This window comes from Pithys albifrons, chromosome 8, assembly GCF_047495875.1.
Source record: "Pithys albifrons albifrons isolate INPA30051 chromosome 8, PitAlb_v1, whole genome shotgun sequence".
Taxonomy (NCBI): Eukaryota; Metazoa; Chordata; class Aves; order Passeriformes; family Thamnophilidae; genus Pithys; species Pithys albifrons.
This window is the reverse complement of record NC_092465.1, coordinates 36,955,133-36,972,048: the sequence shown is the minus strand read 5'-3', so window position 1 is coordinate 36,972,048 and position 16,916 is coordinate 36,955,133. Positions and strand designations below refer to the sequence as shown.

The window sequence follows — 16,916 nt, the reverse complement described above, 5'->3', positions numbered from 1 at the left end:
AGCAATAGACTTGCTATTTCCACGTTTTGGATATTAGTGTTTCCCTTAGAGTTAGAATTGCAAGTCCTGTAGCTGCTTAGAGGCCACATTGTGGTTATTCAATAAAGATTAATTTTTTCATTATGTCAATGACAGGTGTATTGCATTGCATGGGTGAAAATGAACAAGTAATGAAAATTAATTGGTGTCTACCAGCATACTCACAAACATGCCTGATTGAATTTTGTGAACGTGGATATTATGAGTGTCTCGAAAGCTTGTTTCAAGTTAAGCAAGTGTTGACTTTGCTGTAATGTGCTTTTTTTCTCATAGTAAAAAGATCGTTTCCTCGGGAAACAGATTTGGGCAGTTCTCACCAGATATAAATGTGTACCTTTTAATTGATCAAAAAGCAAAATGTGAAATGCTCTGTTCAGTCAACTCGAGATGTTGAGCTTCTGAAGGAGGTGACGAGGTCGTGACTATTCACGTTCATTACTGTAATCACGACTTTGCTGCTGCTAACCTTTGTTAAGGTGGAAAGAAGGATCGTGCACTTAGGAAATGTTTTTCCCTTTGTATCACTTAGAAATCTGACTGTGTTAGTATCTAATGTAATACAATAAAGCACACAGTTCATGATGGAGGGTCAGCCCAGCTCCTTGGATTAGAGTCAGAAGATGTCTGTTATCTGCTGGCAGCTGAGCCATGCAAGGAGCCATGCTGCTGCCTCGTGAAATGGATATCCCCTGAAAATAGAAATTACTGTATTTGCAACAGATGGGATGAAAGGTGTCCACTTGGCTTATTCTCTATGTATATTTAATTTAAAGTTCTTTGCCCTTTCTGTATCCCTTCTTGTGGTGGAAGAAGGAGAAAACCCTTCCTTGTGGAAATCCCTCTGTCTCCCCTGCCACCAGCCTTTCCTACTAGCTGCCTTTCTTTGTACCCCTGACATGGTACCCTGAATTCCCTTCACCAGAGCACCTCTGTGTCTTTGCAAACCAGTGATCAAAAAGCAAAAGCTTTTTTTTATCTCTTGAGTGACTTTGCTGAATATATATATTTTTGTTTAAATGTTTGTGAAGCAAACACACCTGTTCTTCAGGTGTTCCTCATCTCCTGTGCTTCCATTTATTGGTCCTTTCAAGTGAGACCAAAGTAAATCAAAATGTTCGTAGCTTTTATGGAAAAGGGGAAAATTACCCTAAAAGTTAATTAACTTTGGGGGTCCCGCAAGTGTGAGCTGACCCTTGCAACAGGTTTCCATTGCTCTGACTCCATGCCAGGGACATGTGTCCGGTCAGCTGAGGCAGAAGGGCTTTACCAGATCAGGTTCAGCAACTGGATAAGTAACGTTTGTGCAGCTAAAATAAACAGCTCTCTTTGGTGCCTCTGCCACAGCCCAGCCTTCCCGATGGATGTTAAGAAGCCTTGGTAGTGTTTATGAGAAACATCGGCTTCCCTAATTGTTCATTGATCTGTTGTTCTGGGCAGAATGATGAAGTTTTCATTGTTACTTTGCTCCACTTCACTCAGATTCACTTGATTCGAACTGAAGGACAATTTAAGAGGAAACAATCTTGCCATTTACTCCCAGCTGACAGGATAATTCTGGCTTTGCTGTTGTGAACTTAAAGTGCTTCATGCTCAGCTAATATTAGTTGTAATTGAGGGAATGGCCTGTCTAGAACTCATTCTTACAGTTCATCACCTGAAAAAGAACCTCTGAAAAATAACTGTTTTAGTTTGGGTGTAATTCTGAGACCCAGTTTCTCCTGCACTCTCCACAGAACTGCCTGTCACAGCTGAGGGAAGCAGTGGCCACCATCTTGGGGCAGCACCTTGACTGGGTCTGTTCTCATCTCAGGATAATTATTTTTCAGTTTAAGTACAAAAACGTGGCCATGTTAGGACTAGTGGACAGTGTTAGGAGACTGTTTTATAGACTGCTGTGCCAAGGCTCCCCTTTCTGGGGTGCAGGACAGTGCTGAACCCAGGCACAGCAAAGTGCAGAGCACAGATACTCGTCTCCTGTCCAAAATGGGTCATAAAGAGTGTTTCTCTGGTAAATATATCAGACTGGAACTCACTTGGTGTGCTTTTAAAGAAGCTCGTGAGGCTTTAAATTAACTTTTTTTTTATCCCACACACCTTTTGTTTCCTGCTGGAAACTTGTCCTTATCCAGGGGCTGATGCTTGGGCTCAGTCAGACGAGCAAACACCTGTGGCTCTTGAATCCTCAGAAGTGTCTCCTCACTTGCCTTCACACTGCCAGGGGTCTCCTTGGAGGGCTTGATGAGCCCTTTTCCCTGTGGAACAGGGAGCCTGTGAGGTTCAGCCTTTTCCTCCTTCAAATCTATATGTTCATTCCTGCTGCCATACCCAGCTTTGGGGAGCCCAAATGCATTTACCACAGCAGCAGGAGTACTATGGGAGCATGAGCCAGCTGCTGCCTCAGCTGATGGCTTCTTCATGTAAGAGGTCCCATCTCAGGAGCTGGAGAGATGATAAGGAGAGGGGAGAGATCACACTGGCCAGGAATTCCCAGCCAAAATAATGCTGTAGTGGAGTTAGGAGGGAGTCACACAAAATCACAGTGCTTTGGAGGTTTCCAGAGTTCATTTGGTTTTCCCCATTGAAAACTTTTAGCTTTAAGTCTGTTGTTGATTGATCTGCCTCTTTACAGTCCAGGTGTAGGTGATGGGAACAAAATGGAGATATGTGCATCTTTGTCTCCTTTTTTTTCTTTTCTGAGGGGCAGACTCACATGAAATGAGTTTTGCAAGAGCCTTCAGCCCTGGCAGGAGGTTCAGACTGGGAGGTGACACAGGCCACCACTGCTGTGAGTCACTTCACCTTCTCAGAACTCAGATTAATGCTGAAGCAGATCAAATAGAGCGTTGGCATACCTGAATTCAGGATACCTGAAGAGAAAAGTCTTCAGCCTTGTATACCAAGGACAAGAGGTTCACATCATGCCTAACCTTGGCATGAGTTGCAGAGGAGATCAGGCTGGCTGATCTCATTTGGTGTGAGGATTTGAGTCAGAATGGAAGCCAAACAGGCATGTTTGCAGGGCTTGGAGTGGGTAGGTGTCCATTTTCAGTAAGAATCATGTCAAAACTTTTACTGACTGGCAAAATGACAGTGTTGGCCAGAAGAGGCTGAAACCTGAGATGCCTCCTGCACTCCCTGTACAATTTTTCAAGCTGAACCAGTCAGAAAATACACCGTTCTGCAAAATAGGTTCTCGCTCTGCATTTCTGATTCGTATTTGAATTTAAAACCAAAATTAAACCCTGACTTAATACAACAGACTACTAGGTTTGTTCAGGTTGTTATGTTCTAGTAGATTAGAAACTCCTTGGTTTATTTTCATCATTTTGTTTTGCAAGGATGAACATGGCAGTTTCTCCAGCAAATAATTAGGTGTTGCAAAACAATGGAAGCCATGGGACTGTAGAGGATTCTCTGTTTTGTCAAAATACTTGCCATCATTTGTTATTTCAGGTGGATAAGACAAACAAAGTGCAGGGTTCCTAAGCAGTTCACAATTGTCAACAACAAAACTGTAATTTTCTCTGTTTTTTTTCTGGGTTTTTTCCTTTCTTTTTTTTTTTTTTTTTTTTTTTTATAAGTTTGGAATGAAGATTTGCTGCTCTGTGTGTGTATGTCATTTCTGTACCAGGCTGAATTAGGGCCTTTCCAGGTGGACTTGCTATTTGGCAGTAAATAAGACATACCCTAAAAATAGAAAATGTGGTTGTAACTGACAACAATTGGCAGGGTGGACTTGTTCAGATGCAGTTTTGGAACTGCTTTTAAAATTTTTTCCGCTCAATTCAAAGTTAAATGTCTATTTAAATAAATTAGAGCAATCATAGTATTCCTAGAATATCAGTGGAGAAATTGAAGCCATGAGCATAATTTAAATGTTTCCTGAATTGTGAAGAGAGGCTAAAAAAGACCAGCTTAAGGAAATTTTTGTATATGATGAAAAAAACAAATTCCTGACCAAACTGGCTAAGCTGAAATGTCTGAGGGCAAAGAGCTATCATGAAAGTGCTGGAAAGCTTGTGCTTGTAATGGAATCAATGTCCCAGAGTATAATTGAGCTCTACATTTAATACTGAGCAACCACACTGTACTTCTCAACCTGGCTGCACTCACTGGTTTCTCATCAGAGTCCTGTAATGACACTGGGCTCTGTTTAGATGCTAAGGGAGTCTGGAAATAGCTACAGAGCTTTTTCAGCAGCTTCAGCTGAGTACAGAGGTTTGACTTTAGAAGGACATCTAGTACTAGTGTTTCTGGCATAGAAATAGAATCATAGAATCGATTGGGTTGGAAAAGACCTCCAAGATCATCGAGTCCAACCCTTGGTCCAACTCCAGTCCCTTTACCAGATCATGGCACTCAGTGCCACGTCCAATCTGTGTTTAAAAACCTCCAGGGATGGTGATTCCACCCCCTCTTTGGGCAGCCCATTCCAATGCCTGAGCACTCTCTCTGTAAAAAATTTTTTTCTGATATCCAACTTCAATTTCCCCTGGCAGAGCTTGAGCCCATCGTGCCCCCTTGTCCTATTGCTGAGTGCCTGGGAGAAGAGACCAACCCCCACCTGGCCAGAACTTCCCTTCAGGCAGTTCCAGACAGTGCTGAGGTCACCTCTGAGCCTCCTCTTCTCCAGGCTGAACACCCCCAGCTCCCTCAGCCTCTCCCCACAGCACTTGTGCTCCAGTCTCTTCACCAGCCTTGTTGCTCTTCTCTGGCCCTGCTCCAGCACCTCAATATCCTTTCTGAACTGAGGGGCCCAGAACTGAACACAACACTCAAGGTGTGGCCTCCCCAAGGCAGAGTCCAGGGGAAGGGTCACTGCCATTGGTCTTCTTGGCCACCTGGGCACACTGTTGACTCATGTTGAGCTTCCTGTCAATTAGTACTCCAGGGTCCCTCTGCCTGGCTGCTCTCCAGCCACTCTGTGCCCAGCCTGGAGCGCTGCAGGGGGTTGTTGTGGCCAAAGGGCAGGACCCTGCACTTGGCCTTGTTGAACTCCATCCCATTGGAATCAGCCCATCTCTCCAGTCTCTCCAGATCCCTCTGCAGAGCCCTCCTGCCTTCCAGCAGGTTGACACTCCCTCCCAACTTGGTGTCATCAGCAAATTTGCTGATGATGGACTCAATCCCCTCATCCAAATCATCAATAAAGATGTTAAACAGGACTGGACCCAACACAGACCCCTGGGGAACACCACTGGTGACCAGCTGGATGCAGCTCCGTTCACCAGCACTCTCTGGGCCCAGCCCTCCAGCCAGCTCCTAACCCAACAGAGGGTACACTTGTCCAGGCCATGGGCTACCAGCTTTTCCAGGAGTATATTATGGGAGACAGTATCAAAGGCCTTGCTGAAGTCCAGATAGACACATCCACAGCCTTCCCCTCATTCCTTATGTACACTGTAACATGTGTTAATAATCTTACAGATTTATAAGCCCAATTAAAAGGCTCTATCACACTTAAATCTGAAAACATGCCAAAGTGCTGAACCAGCAGAACAAATCCATGTTGCCTTTCTTTATTAATGATATGTACATGACACTTTCAGTTCGATGCCTGCTGTTTCTTGTTGGGTTGTTTTTGTTATGGTATTAACTGGAGTCCCCATCATGTTTGTTATAGTCTGTGCCTGTTACTCTAAGCAGGGTTTTTCTTTCAGCATTTTGTTTAAAGTATTGACTTTGCCAAAGGGAAGGAAAAAGTGCATGCAGCCACTTAAGCACACAAGTAGTAATATCAATTTCTGTCCATTAAATATGCATACACACAGAAATATCCATGTGTACAGTGGTTGCAGGCATGGGGTTAGGTGAGCTTTGAGAAACACATTTAAGAGACCCTTTTCAACGTGGAGGTCCTGGTTTGGGGAGCAGCTCTGGGCAGGAGCACCCCCCTCAGCCTGTGTCAAGTCCTGCTAAGGTTGGTGCAGTCTCCGTGAGTGTTGAAATGTCACTTTTCAAAGATGTTTGCATATTTCTAGGCCATTTATTTCAATTCCTTAGAGTGAAAACTTTATTTTCTAAAGGAGAATAAATAAATAAATAAAGGAGAATAAAGGAGAAAAGGAGAATAAAGGAGAATAAAGGGTGTGGGGTCTTTTTGTTTGGTTTTGTTTGTTTTAGTTTTGTTGGGGTTTTTTGTGTTTGTTTTTTTTTTTTTTTGCTTTTTTTTTCTAATGTCTTAATTCTGTTAATTTTTTTGACTTTGGAAAACTATTTCTAGCTATTGGGTTCGGAGGTGTTTTTTCTCTTTACAACCCAGGCAATCAGTTCCTGAGTATGAGCAGGAGGGTTACTGAGCAGTGCATCTAAAGGCAACAAAGGTCTCAGCCAACCCAAAGATATTGCTAAAGTTTTGCATAGCAGTTTTAATGAAAGACTGGAATATACAGTATGTGTAGTTCCAGCACTTTCAGATGAAACTTTGAGATTTATCTTTGCAAATATGCAGTAATCAATTCCACTTAAAAGTACAAAAGGGTCTGTTAATACATATGTACTTAGTCTTTATTTCCTCTGTAAATGTGCCCTCCCCTGTTCCCGTTTGATGGTGAGCTCTTCCAGAGGTGTCTTCTGTGTTGTGTCCCTTCAGTCCCACCCTGAAATACGCTGTACAGCACAGAGTTACTTACAGACAGACAATCCCATCTGAACTTGGCATTGCCCCAGCGGATTCTGCTCATGTAGTGCTGAAGCCTTTGCCCTGCTCTCTGCTTTGGGTTGTGCAAAGTCATCCTTTTGTGAATCTTTAATACCTTATAGTGAATTTCTACTCAAGTTTTACTAGACTGAGGAAAATGGATACCTCTTTATTTTCTACCTTTCCAACAATCATTTCTAAAAAACTCACCAAAATTAGAAACAGAAATGTGCTTGAAATCAGTAAGTTGAAACGCAGTTTGTTTGCCAAAGGTGGTGGGTTTTTGTTTGGTTGGGGTTTGTTTTGTTTTTTTGGTGTTCTTTGTTTGGTTTTTTTTCCCCTTGGTTAGCAGCATCTCATACTAAAGCATCCAGTGTGTGGGAAATTCAGGACAGCTAAAAATGTACCATATCTAAGGCTGAAGCCAAGAAACCTCAGAATACAGAACCACTTAGAGACAATTTATCTTTAAGCAGCAAAGGTATTTATTGCGGCACCAGAAGCTGCCAACTCTCGCTGGGCACACTAGTTTGACTTGAGGATACAAAGCAATCTATTTTATGCATTTTAGAAACATGGTTACAACATTGAATTATATATAGTAACGAATTCTTTACTTTTCTGTGTTTGTTGCTCTAGCTGCTTCAAGCCTACAAAGTCCTGGCTCTAAGCCCCTCTATATCTAGTTTAGACATCTAAGTTATGTGATGCAAAGCCCAGTGGTCTCTTGCATATACTCAAAATATTTTCTATAATAAGAAGACTTTGGTCCAGGTAACTAAAACAGAAAATTTATTAACTGGTGTTTTTGCAATGTACTGCTAACAAAACAAGCAGAACAACTGTTAGGCTTATCATCTCCCTACAACTAAGCAGGGCAAGGTGCATCAACTAAACCACCATTAGCTTTGCTTGTTATCAATGTGTTTGTTTCATTTTTGCTTTTCAGTCTATCCGAGAGGTGACAGGCTACGTTTTGGTGGCTTTGAACCAGTTTGAGTACCTGCCTTTGGAAAACCTGCGCATCGTTCGTGGGACCAAACTCTACGAAGAGCGATATGCTTTGGCAATATTCCTTAACTACAGAAAGGATGGCAACTATGGACTCAGAGAACTTGGACTGAAGAACTTGACAGGTAAGTGAAACTTGCAACTGTGATGGATTAGTCACAAAAAAAAAGAGCTTGTTGAGTATTCACCTCAATGGCCTGAGTCACTTGCCTTATGCAAGTAACAGAGGCACCACGAGAGGCTGGCAGTTGTTTCAGGGTTTCATCAGTATTTCATTCTTTTTTTTTTTTGTATTACAAATATACTTTTCTCAATACTGATCAAAGACTGGGAGTGGAAGTTATGCCAAGAACTTATTTAAAACAAAAATAGTTGCTGAAAGAGTAGGTGAAATTTTTTGAGTTTTGATATTGTGAAGATGTTGTTTTCCTTGTGATCCTTGATTATTGCACATGTGTTGCTTCAGATGTAGGGTATTTTCTGACAAGTTGACTTAGTTTTGGCATGCCCTGAGCCTCTGCTCTTGCTGCTGTCTGTGTCACCATTACTGCTGCACAGGGCTGTCAGGGGAAGAGTAGGGGATGTGTATCTTCGGTGTATTTAATTTTAGAATGCATTTTTCTAAGCAGAAATTGTGCATTACATATAGTGAGAAAAATGCTTGTTTCCTTGAATCAGAAATGTAGGTAAAGTCTGTGGTTTCTTGTTCATCTGTAAATTCAGGGCTGGATCATGCTGTGGGGTAGATCAGCACTTCATTTCTCCCATTTGAGGCTCTACAGTCTGTGGTTTGGGAGATCACTACTTGGCTAAATATCACTGGAGTATAACTTGATAAAGAGTAAGCAGTGGTAAACTCTTTTTATGGAATTCACTGGAAGTATTTTATTTGTACCTAGATCCTCATCAACTGTTATTATTTCTACCCTAAGCTTTGCTGAAATGACCTTATTCCTGCTAGCAGCTAAAAGCTTACTGAAAATCACTGACCTGAACTGGACACGAAGATTGAACCTCACTACAGAGAGGTGGGAACCTTCTGAAGTATATTTAGTCACCCTTCTCTCTCTGCTTTTTTTGTCTCTCAATATTCAGTGATACACAAGTGCTTACAAATCCCTGTTCAAGCCTCACCAGGTTGTATAGCGAGACTTTCAAAAACAGAAGGGAAAAGGAGGCCTGAAATATTTTACAAAATAAACCAGTTTTGACTGACTCTTTCTGATCAGGCTCTTTCTTCTGGTCATATTTTTAACAATTTTCTTTTATGAGTTCATCATGCCAATATTGGAGTGCTTCCCAAAGGTCTCTAAATCCCTGCCATCTATTACTCTTCTCTCTGACTGTCATAACCCAATATCTCTCTCTTCTGTTCTCTATTTCTTTGTACCTTTCTGATTTAGGGAGTTCATTGTAATGGTCTATGCCTTCACATAATACAGAGCCATAGCACTGGGTAATAATCTCTGTATATGTTTTCTTGTCCCTGAGTCTCAAAATGCTTTGTAAAAGACACTAAGGCTGGGTGAAACTGAGACAGGGAGGTGAGAGCAAGACCAGAAAATGACTGGAAGTCTTTCCTCTTGGGTTTGAAGCTGTTCTGCCAGGAGGCAAGGGTTGTACTTTTAGAGCTCATTTAGCCATGGCTTTGCTGCTCAGTAAGGTGAAAAAACTCATTTTGTAGGCTTCTGCTCCAGATTTTTTCTTGAACCAGCTTCCCTGTGCCCATAGGCAGTTTCTGAGATTCCAGAGATGCTCTCTGGAAGCTGCTGTGATGTGAGAGACACAGCACCAAAACTGTCCAGCAAATAGTTTCATTTTCTTTTTAAGTGTCATAGGAAAACCTGCCTTAACTCAGCCTCTGAATCTCTCCTAACATGAGATCATCACAGCCACTTCATCTGATTTAGGTGTTTACAGAGGTCTCCGATAGGATTATTTGGCTCAAAATGTATTGTTGTTTCCTGGAAGAAAAGTGCCCTAATAACACTAACTTGTCCCTATGGAGCACTTAAAATAGCTTCTGGGTGCTGAATATGAGCCAGTGTGTGCTTCAAAATACTCTCAATGTTTTCTAGGCATCATGAGTCCCTTCAGCAGCTGTTCTTTGACGATTTCCTACACTGGTTAAGGTGCACCTGGCTATAACTCATAACCTGCCTCTTGTTGCAAATGCTCTTCCTGGAGCATATCCATACTTAATTTATTTTCTTAACACATCCTTAGCATTAGTAGCTGCATAAAAATAACTGGTGGATGTGGGAGTCAGTCATGTTGCAAGGCTGTGATAGATCAGCTGTGTCTGAACCTATTCTGTGTCTTCCCACTGTTCTGTATTACTTCAGAAACCACCAGTGAGTTATTAAATTGAAGAAGCAGCAGCCCTCATGAGCTTTCATCCTTCAAGTCCACTGGAGATTTCAAGAGATTGTCTTTGAATGGTGCATCTCTTCCACTGGAGTAAAATATAAGCATGACTCTTGTCTTGCATCTGAAGAATTATCATTCCAGGGCTTATGCCATGTTCACAGAAGTTTTGGAAGTTCTGTTCTTATTTGTGCAGTGCACGGTGATAGATTCCTGAGGGTATTTCTGCCTAGTACTGCACAATATACAAACACCAGCACTACTCCCTGTGTTAAATGAGAAAGCTGCTTCCACCTGCAGATTCTCCTCAGCCTTCACCAGAGATAGGGGTTTTAACTTCCTGTGCTGTACCAGTGCAGTATTTTCAGTGTGTTGTTAACAGCTGTGTTTTTATTGCCAGATATGTCTATCAAGTTTTCATATTTAAATATAACTTTAAATGCTTGAATTTCCTGCCTTGTACTATAAAAAAATGACAGCTGTGAAAGCAGTAAGTTTTATCTCACACAGAAAACATGATTCAATTCTCACTCATGATGTCTGTCGAAACACAAGGGAGTTTTGTTTGTATAGCTCAGGCCAGGTCCACATCCTAAAATTTATGTGACACTTGCCAAAAAATCTTAGATATAAAGTCCTTTTCTCACTTGTTATAAAAACTTACTTAGTGGCTCCACAAACATGTCAAAATGAAACTGACATTGAACTAATGAAGTGGCTGCTGCCATCTCAGCTGGACTCATCTCAGCTTGGCACGATTCAGCTGCCAAGAAGCCTTACAGTAAAAAGGAAGGTTTGACATACTGAACGTGTTCTTCGGTCTGAGATGAATAACCAGTGCTGAGGGAGAGGGTTATGCCACCTTCTTCCAGTCATAGCCCAGGAGGTCGTGCAAATCATACCTGTCTTCCTCAGCTAGCCAGGCAGTCAACCTTAACTTACCCAGTGAAAGGCCATAATCATTGTTGACACACAGACCGCTGCAAATACAGAGAATACCCAATGGCTGCATTTCATTATGGCATTTATCTTCATGAGTGGAGAAGGAGGGATAACTCACAAGTGCCAAAATCACATATGAAGTATCCCATATTTTCCTCTGTGTGAACATGTGTAAGAGAGATTTACAGCAATTTAAGTGCAAGCACTTAATAATATGGCAGCCCAATGAGGCTGAAGGGAAGGACATGAGGAAAGTCAAATTTTCTTTCTGTTTTGACCTAAAATTCTTTTGGAAATCTTGCTGAGATACCCGCTCAGGACCTGAGTTCTATTAACACTGTGTGACTGTATATCAGGCATTTTTTTCAGCCAGAATTAAGGCCACCCCCTTTTTATTGTGTTGATCACAAAGCGCTTGGCCTGTGGTCAGGAAGACCTTTCCTTGGACCACATTACAGGAGACACTGCTGAGTTCATGATGTTCAGAGATGCAAATGCCTGTGTGTGACACAGCCTGAGCAGACGAGACTGGGGTGTGCTGATTGTGGCACATTTCTTCATCGCTGCAGCTTTGTACTAGCAGAATGAGCTGGGAAGAAAGCTATATGTAACTTGCCTCAGGCTTGCTATGCAACAGGTGGGCAAGGCATTGCCTCTCTAAACTCAGAGAGGCGTTGCTAGGATACATGGAGGAATGAAGAATTGGTTTAAAAATCCCTGTGATACCCTCTGGAGGAGGTCTCTGCCCTGTAGGAGCAGCTGCAGTGGCTCTGAGGCTGCACAGGCATGCTCCTTTCCCTATGTCATCCAAGCTGTGCTGACCACAGAGGCATTTGTATCCCAGCACATACTTGTGACTAGCCAGTGGATAGGAGAAAAAGGAGGAACACCTCCTTTCCCAAGGGAGGCATGTCTGTGCTTCCCTTGGGAAAGGAGGGCTTTTTGTGGTGGCCTAGACCTTGGGGACATGGCGCAGAACCAGCCATTTGTTTCCCTTGCTCATCTTGTCCCTGTGTAGAGAAGGAACAAAGCTTGTTGCTGCTCTCATGCTGATAAATGCAAGTGTGCCTGCTGGCACATGTGTCTGTTTCCCCTCTCCCAGGACACTGTTAGACTCTTTCCTAGGGAAAAAAGTTGTCCCGTTCCAGCTACTGCTCTCCTCATAGCAGGTGTAACTTGACAGACAGGAGAGTCCAGAGACCAGTCTCTGCTGATAGTGGGTGTGCACCCACTCTGAGCTGAGCCCAGAACATCTACTAGCATAGAGTCAGGCTGCTCTCTGCCAGTTGGCAGCAGTGCCTGGGAATGCTTCCAGGCACTCCTTGGCTTACTGCTGCAGATGTGGCCCCGAGGAATCCCAGATAAGGGACCTGCAAGCTGATGAGTGACTGCCTCCAGCTAGCAGAAAATTGCTCACAAGGTGTTATCAGGGCAAATAATTATATTGTATACGGCCAGAAAGAAATGCTGATTTTTGAGCCCTGTGAGATTTATACTTACGAGTTTATTATGTCCAGTAACAAAGATGGGACAGTGTTTTTTAAGTTCCAGTAAGGCTTCTATTTTGCAGTCTCTTTGATTTGGATATGCTTTTAGCATAACTAATGCCTGTGATTCTTTGCAACTGGTTGATTAACAGTTTATACTCAATTTTATTTCAGAGCACTTTACTGTTTTCAAATTTATCTCTAGTGTTACTAATATGCAACTTTGTTTGGAATGATTATGTCAAAGAATTAAGCAAAAAAGCTCATCAGAATAATGGTATATTGGTAAATGGAAATTCAAAGGATCCCCCATAAAGGTATTTACTGGTGTCTCACTTCCCCTCGGTATTGTCACATGAACTAGGAATCATATATATTGCAAATAGTCTAAACCAGTTTATTGAAAGTAATATGCAGAATTATTGATGCCAGTCTCCCAGTGTCATGCAGCAGGATAACTTTATGTCACACAGCTTTTACTGCAACAGAACGGGGCTTAAAATCATGGAAAGAAGAAAAATGGCCACATCCTTAGTGGGTGTAAATTGGCTTACTTGCTTTGACTTCATAATGAACTGAAATTTAAATTGGCCTTTACTTTCTTCAGTGGGTAATTTAGTTCATGCTTTAATTTATAAGTTAACTAATGCCTAACACCTACTTAAGCCCTTTTAAGGATGTTGTGTTCAGGGTGCTCTGTCAGGATTCATACCAGCTAATCATAGTTGACTCAAGCATGTCTACACCGAAGCAGAGCTCTGGATCCCTGAGCCAGCATCCAGGCTGGCTACCTTTGGAAATTGTGTTGACCACACCATTTGGCCTCTGTGCTTGGGCTATGCATGGCAAGGTGGATGCAGCAGATCGCTCTTGTCTTAACTATGGTCTCTGCAAACACAGACACATTGTCCTGGGCTTTCCCAGTCTTAATTAGGTGGCTGCTGGGTAAAGAAGGGTATGCTGGTAAAGACTAAGGTCTAGAGCAGATAGAGGAAATTCTTCCTAGCCCTGTGGTAATGTACACATCTGCTGCTTTATCTGGTGAATCATACCACTTGTACAACAGAGCCAATAATGCTTGCCTACTTTAATTAAAATACTTTTGAGAGTATCATTGAAAATGCTATTCAGAGAGGATCTGGTGTGATGTGGAATTCAGTTTTTAACGCTGACAAACATCAGTTTAAATGTCATTAAGAAATGCATCCAGGTATGTTGCCACTGTTACCTGATAATGCTATGCAAAATAATAGTGTCATTCATACTCTTTTCCCTTGGCAGTTTCTCTTTTTCACTTCTCTACAGTAGATCTCTTCATCTGTGGATTTTTCAATCACGAAGCAATTGTTCTCTGTCTTCTGTAGGTGGGAAACACCCTTTAGACTTTTAGAAATGTGGACAATCAAGATAAATCCAGTAATAGTGAAGCCTTCTGGTAATGGAGTAGCTTTGCCTGACTTCTGTGACTCAAGAGCTTTACCAGCACAGGGATTTCTCTGGCCATGTGCTTTGCAGAGAGTTAAACATCTGAGCAGCATAATCCCTCCATTTCAATCACACGGGTCAGGAATGGGTGACATTTCAAAACATCCTGCTTTGGCAGAAGTATCTGTTTTGAGCTACACTGTAACTGAAGTAAAATAAGCACTACAGTCAGGAAGGATCATACAATTTATAGCGACAGCACTGTTGAGAAAATATATCCCAGCCTACCTGGGAAAGAAAGAAAGAGCTGGGTTGTTTTGTCTTGACCAGACCTCTAGGTTTACATAGTGGAAATGATTGGTGTTCCTAGGATATTTTCATGCCTGTTCATTTTCATGTCATTTGCTGCAGAAAGAAATTCCCTAGAAACCTTTTATGTAGGGACTTGAGAGGCAATGAAGCAAAAACTTTCATTTGCTCTATGTAGTTCCAGGAAAGCCTCAGCAGACAGAGGAGGCAGAGCAGCCTCCCAAACACTTGGCATAGGGGCCAGTGTCATGTAGCCTTCATTGCCTCCAGGCTGACAGTGACAAGTGCTCCCACCTTCCGCTTCACCAGCTCCATCCCAGTCTCCTTGTTCCTTGCCGGTACATGAGCCTGTTTCTTGCAGTGTCACAAAGTGTCGGACTGGACGGCAGAGGGATTGGTCTCATCAAAACGAGCACAGGGTTGTTGTAACTCGAGTGGGTCTGCAACAACCTTGAGATGTGCAGCAGTGCAGGGCCAGCACGTCATTAAGAGATTATCTGAAACTGAGTTTGATCACACAGGCTTTGTCCGCTGGGATGTGGAAGGGAAATGCTGCTGTCACGAGGATGGTGTTTCGTGGTAGTGTATGAAAGGAGTTCCAACAGATTGAACCCATCTGCAGTGCTGCACTGACAAGTCCTGCCTGTGGTTTCCAGGGTGAGGAAATCTTCTTGTTAGCTTCTGAATTGGCACACCGATAACAGCAATCCCTGATAGGGAGCAAGGAGTTTACTGTCAGGGGCTTTCTTATATGACGGGGGAAGGTAAAAGGGACTGGCAATGACAATTGTCCCCTGTCTCATTTGCTCCCCTTTCCCTGCCCCACGGGAGTGGACATACTGACTGGGATGCATCCAAGGGCAGCAAGGTCCAGGCAGCTGGGTATACTGTGTTTGTGAGCATGCCCTGCATCTCTGAAAAGCTGCTGAAGCAAACCAGAGAGGGGCAGGGAAAGGTAACATAAAAATAGAAATGTAGCCCTGTAAAAGTGAAATCACCATGTGAACAGAGGTAAGGAAGTGGGAAACGCCCAAGCATGTGCCCCGCAACTAACAGCGGAGCAGAAACGTTCACCTGGACTATACCTGCATTAAGGATGTAGGAGCAGACAGGCTGCACAGGAGGGTATCTGATACAGACCTGCTGGATTTCCCTGTGTCTCCAGACTGATGGGTCAGCCCCACCTGGCTTCAAGCACATAAAATGAGCTGTGATTGGTCTGAAGTGCCAGTGTGAGGTAATCAGAGCAGGAGGCAGGTAATGCCTGTGGACAGGGAGCTGTCCATGGGCTGTAGGAGCCTTTTGTGCATCACTGGGGATGTGCCTGCAGGCGTGGAATGGGGGAACAAAGGTATCAGATGAGGAGAACATGCTCGAGGCCTTTTTCTTTGATGTATGGAAATCGCTCAAGGGGCTGTCTTCTCTGAAACCCCTTTGCTTTGCCTTTTTTAATTTTTTTTTCTTTTCTCCTTGGTGAAACTTTCATAAATGTACTCTCGTTTCTTTAAGGCTTAGAAGTGAGAGCACATCCATCCATCCATCCATCCATCCGATCATTGTACAAATGCTGCACTCACAGTGGAGTTCCTCTGGGAGTTGTCTTCTGCTTCTGCCAGTCAGAAATAGCAGAGCCACAATGCTTTGGGTTTGAAACCAAGAGGGCTCTTGACGTGGAGGGCACAGAAGGAAGGCCAGCATCAAAGACATCTCTGTTTACTGTGCTGGAGAGAAGAGATTGTGGTGGTGCTTTTTATGGCTTCTTTGTAGGGGTTTTTTTGAGAGGGTTGTGTGTTTGGTTTTTTTTTTTTTGTGGTTGTGTTTTTTAACGGGTGTAGAGACTACGGTCACTTTCCAAAATTACTCTGGGGTGTGAGTACCTGAGGGCAGGATGCAGACATTGAGTCTACATGTAGAGATTCAAGATGTTCTTTCCAAGACTGTGCTCATCTGCTCCAAACTCCTGTGTGTAGACTTCCACTAGACTTCAGCTACTGGAAGATTTTTGAGAACTTTTTTAAAACTGAAAAATGTCTTATTGAGAAGCTTTCGGTGAGAAAGGAATAGTTTGAAAAATGGAGGGAAAAGTGCAGAAATTGCCAGGCACCACCTTTTGTTTAAAGATTAAAATCTGTGGCTTATGATATTTAACAGCTTTTCATGTTTTAGTCTATAAATTAGCTGACATTTTCAAACAAACAAAAAAAGTCATTTTATGTTAATTGAACAACAATAAATGAATGTGTTCTAGACTGAATTTTCTTTTCCATTGGATTTCAGTTCACTGAAGTATCTAGTCTTGGCTTCTTTGCCTGGTCTAGGAAATGAAAGGTCTTAAAAAGGATTGAAAAGTTTTTCTCTTGCTCATATTTTATCCCAGTATCAGTCACAAAATACTTCCTTTGTTGTAGGAGAGTGCCCAATGGAAAACAGATACACAGAGCAAGTTGTAAATTAATCATCTCAGTTTCTGGTTATGGTCCATATATGTCAACCCTGCTTCTTGGCAGGGTAAACTGGTTTTCTTTGGGAGCTACTTGCTGCCTTGTTTGAACTTCATCCACTGTACTGGTTTCAGACTACAGTGGCTGTCCCTAGCACAGGTAGCAATCACTCTAAGGTTACACTGGATGCAGAGCCCAAACTTTTGTACTTCTCTGCTCATTTAAAGTGATATCACCGATTCTGGGCTTCCAGTA

General features: G+C 42.6%; 1 protein-coding gene across 2 annotated transcripts in view; it reads left to right on the top strand.

The window, feature by feature from the left end:
• ERBB4 (erb-b2 receptor tyrosine kinase 4) overlaps positions 1-16,916 on the top strand; it is a 657,056-nt gene that overhangs the window by 330,885 nt on the left and 309,255 nt on the right. For both annotated transcript variants that reach the window (XM_071561781.1, XM_071561783.1), the window contains exon 3: positions 7,629-7,815. In XM_071561781.1, the coding sequence (XP_071417882.1) occupies positions 7,629-7,815 (187 nt within the window). The remainder of the gene's footprint in view (positions 1-7,628; positions 7,816-16,916) is intronic.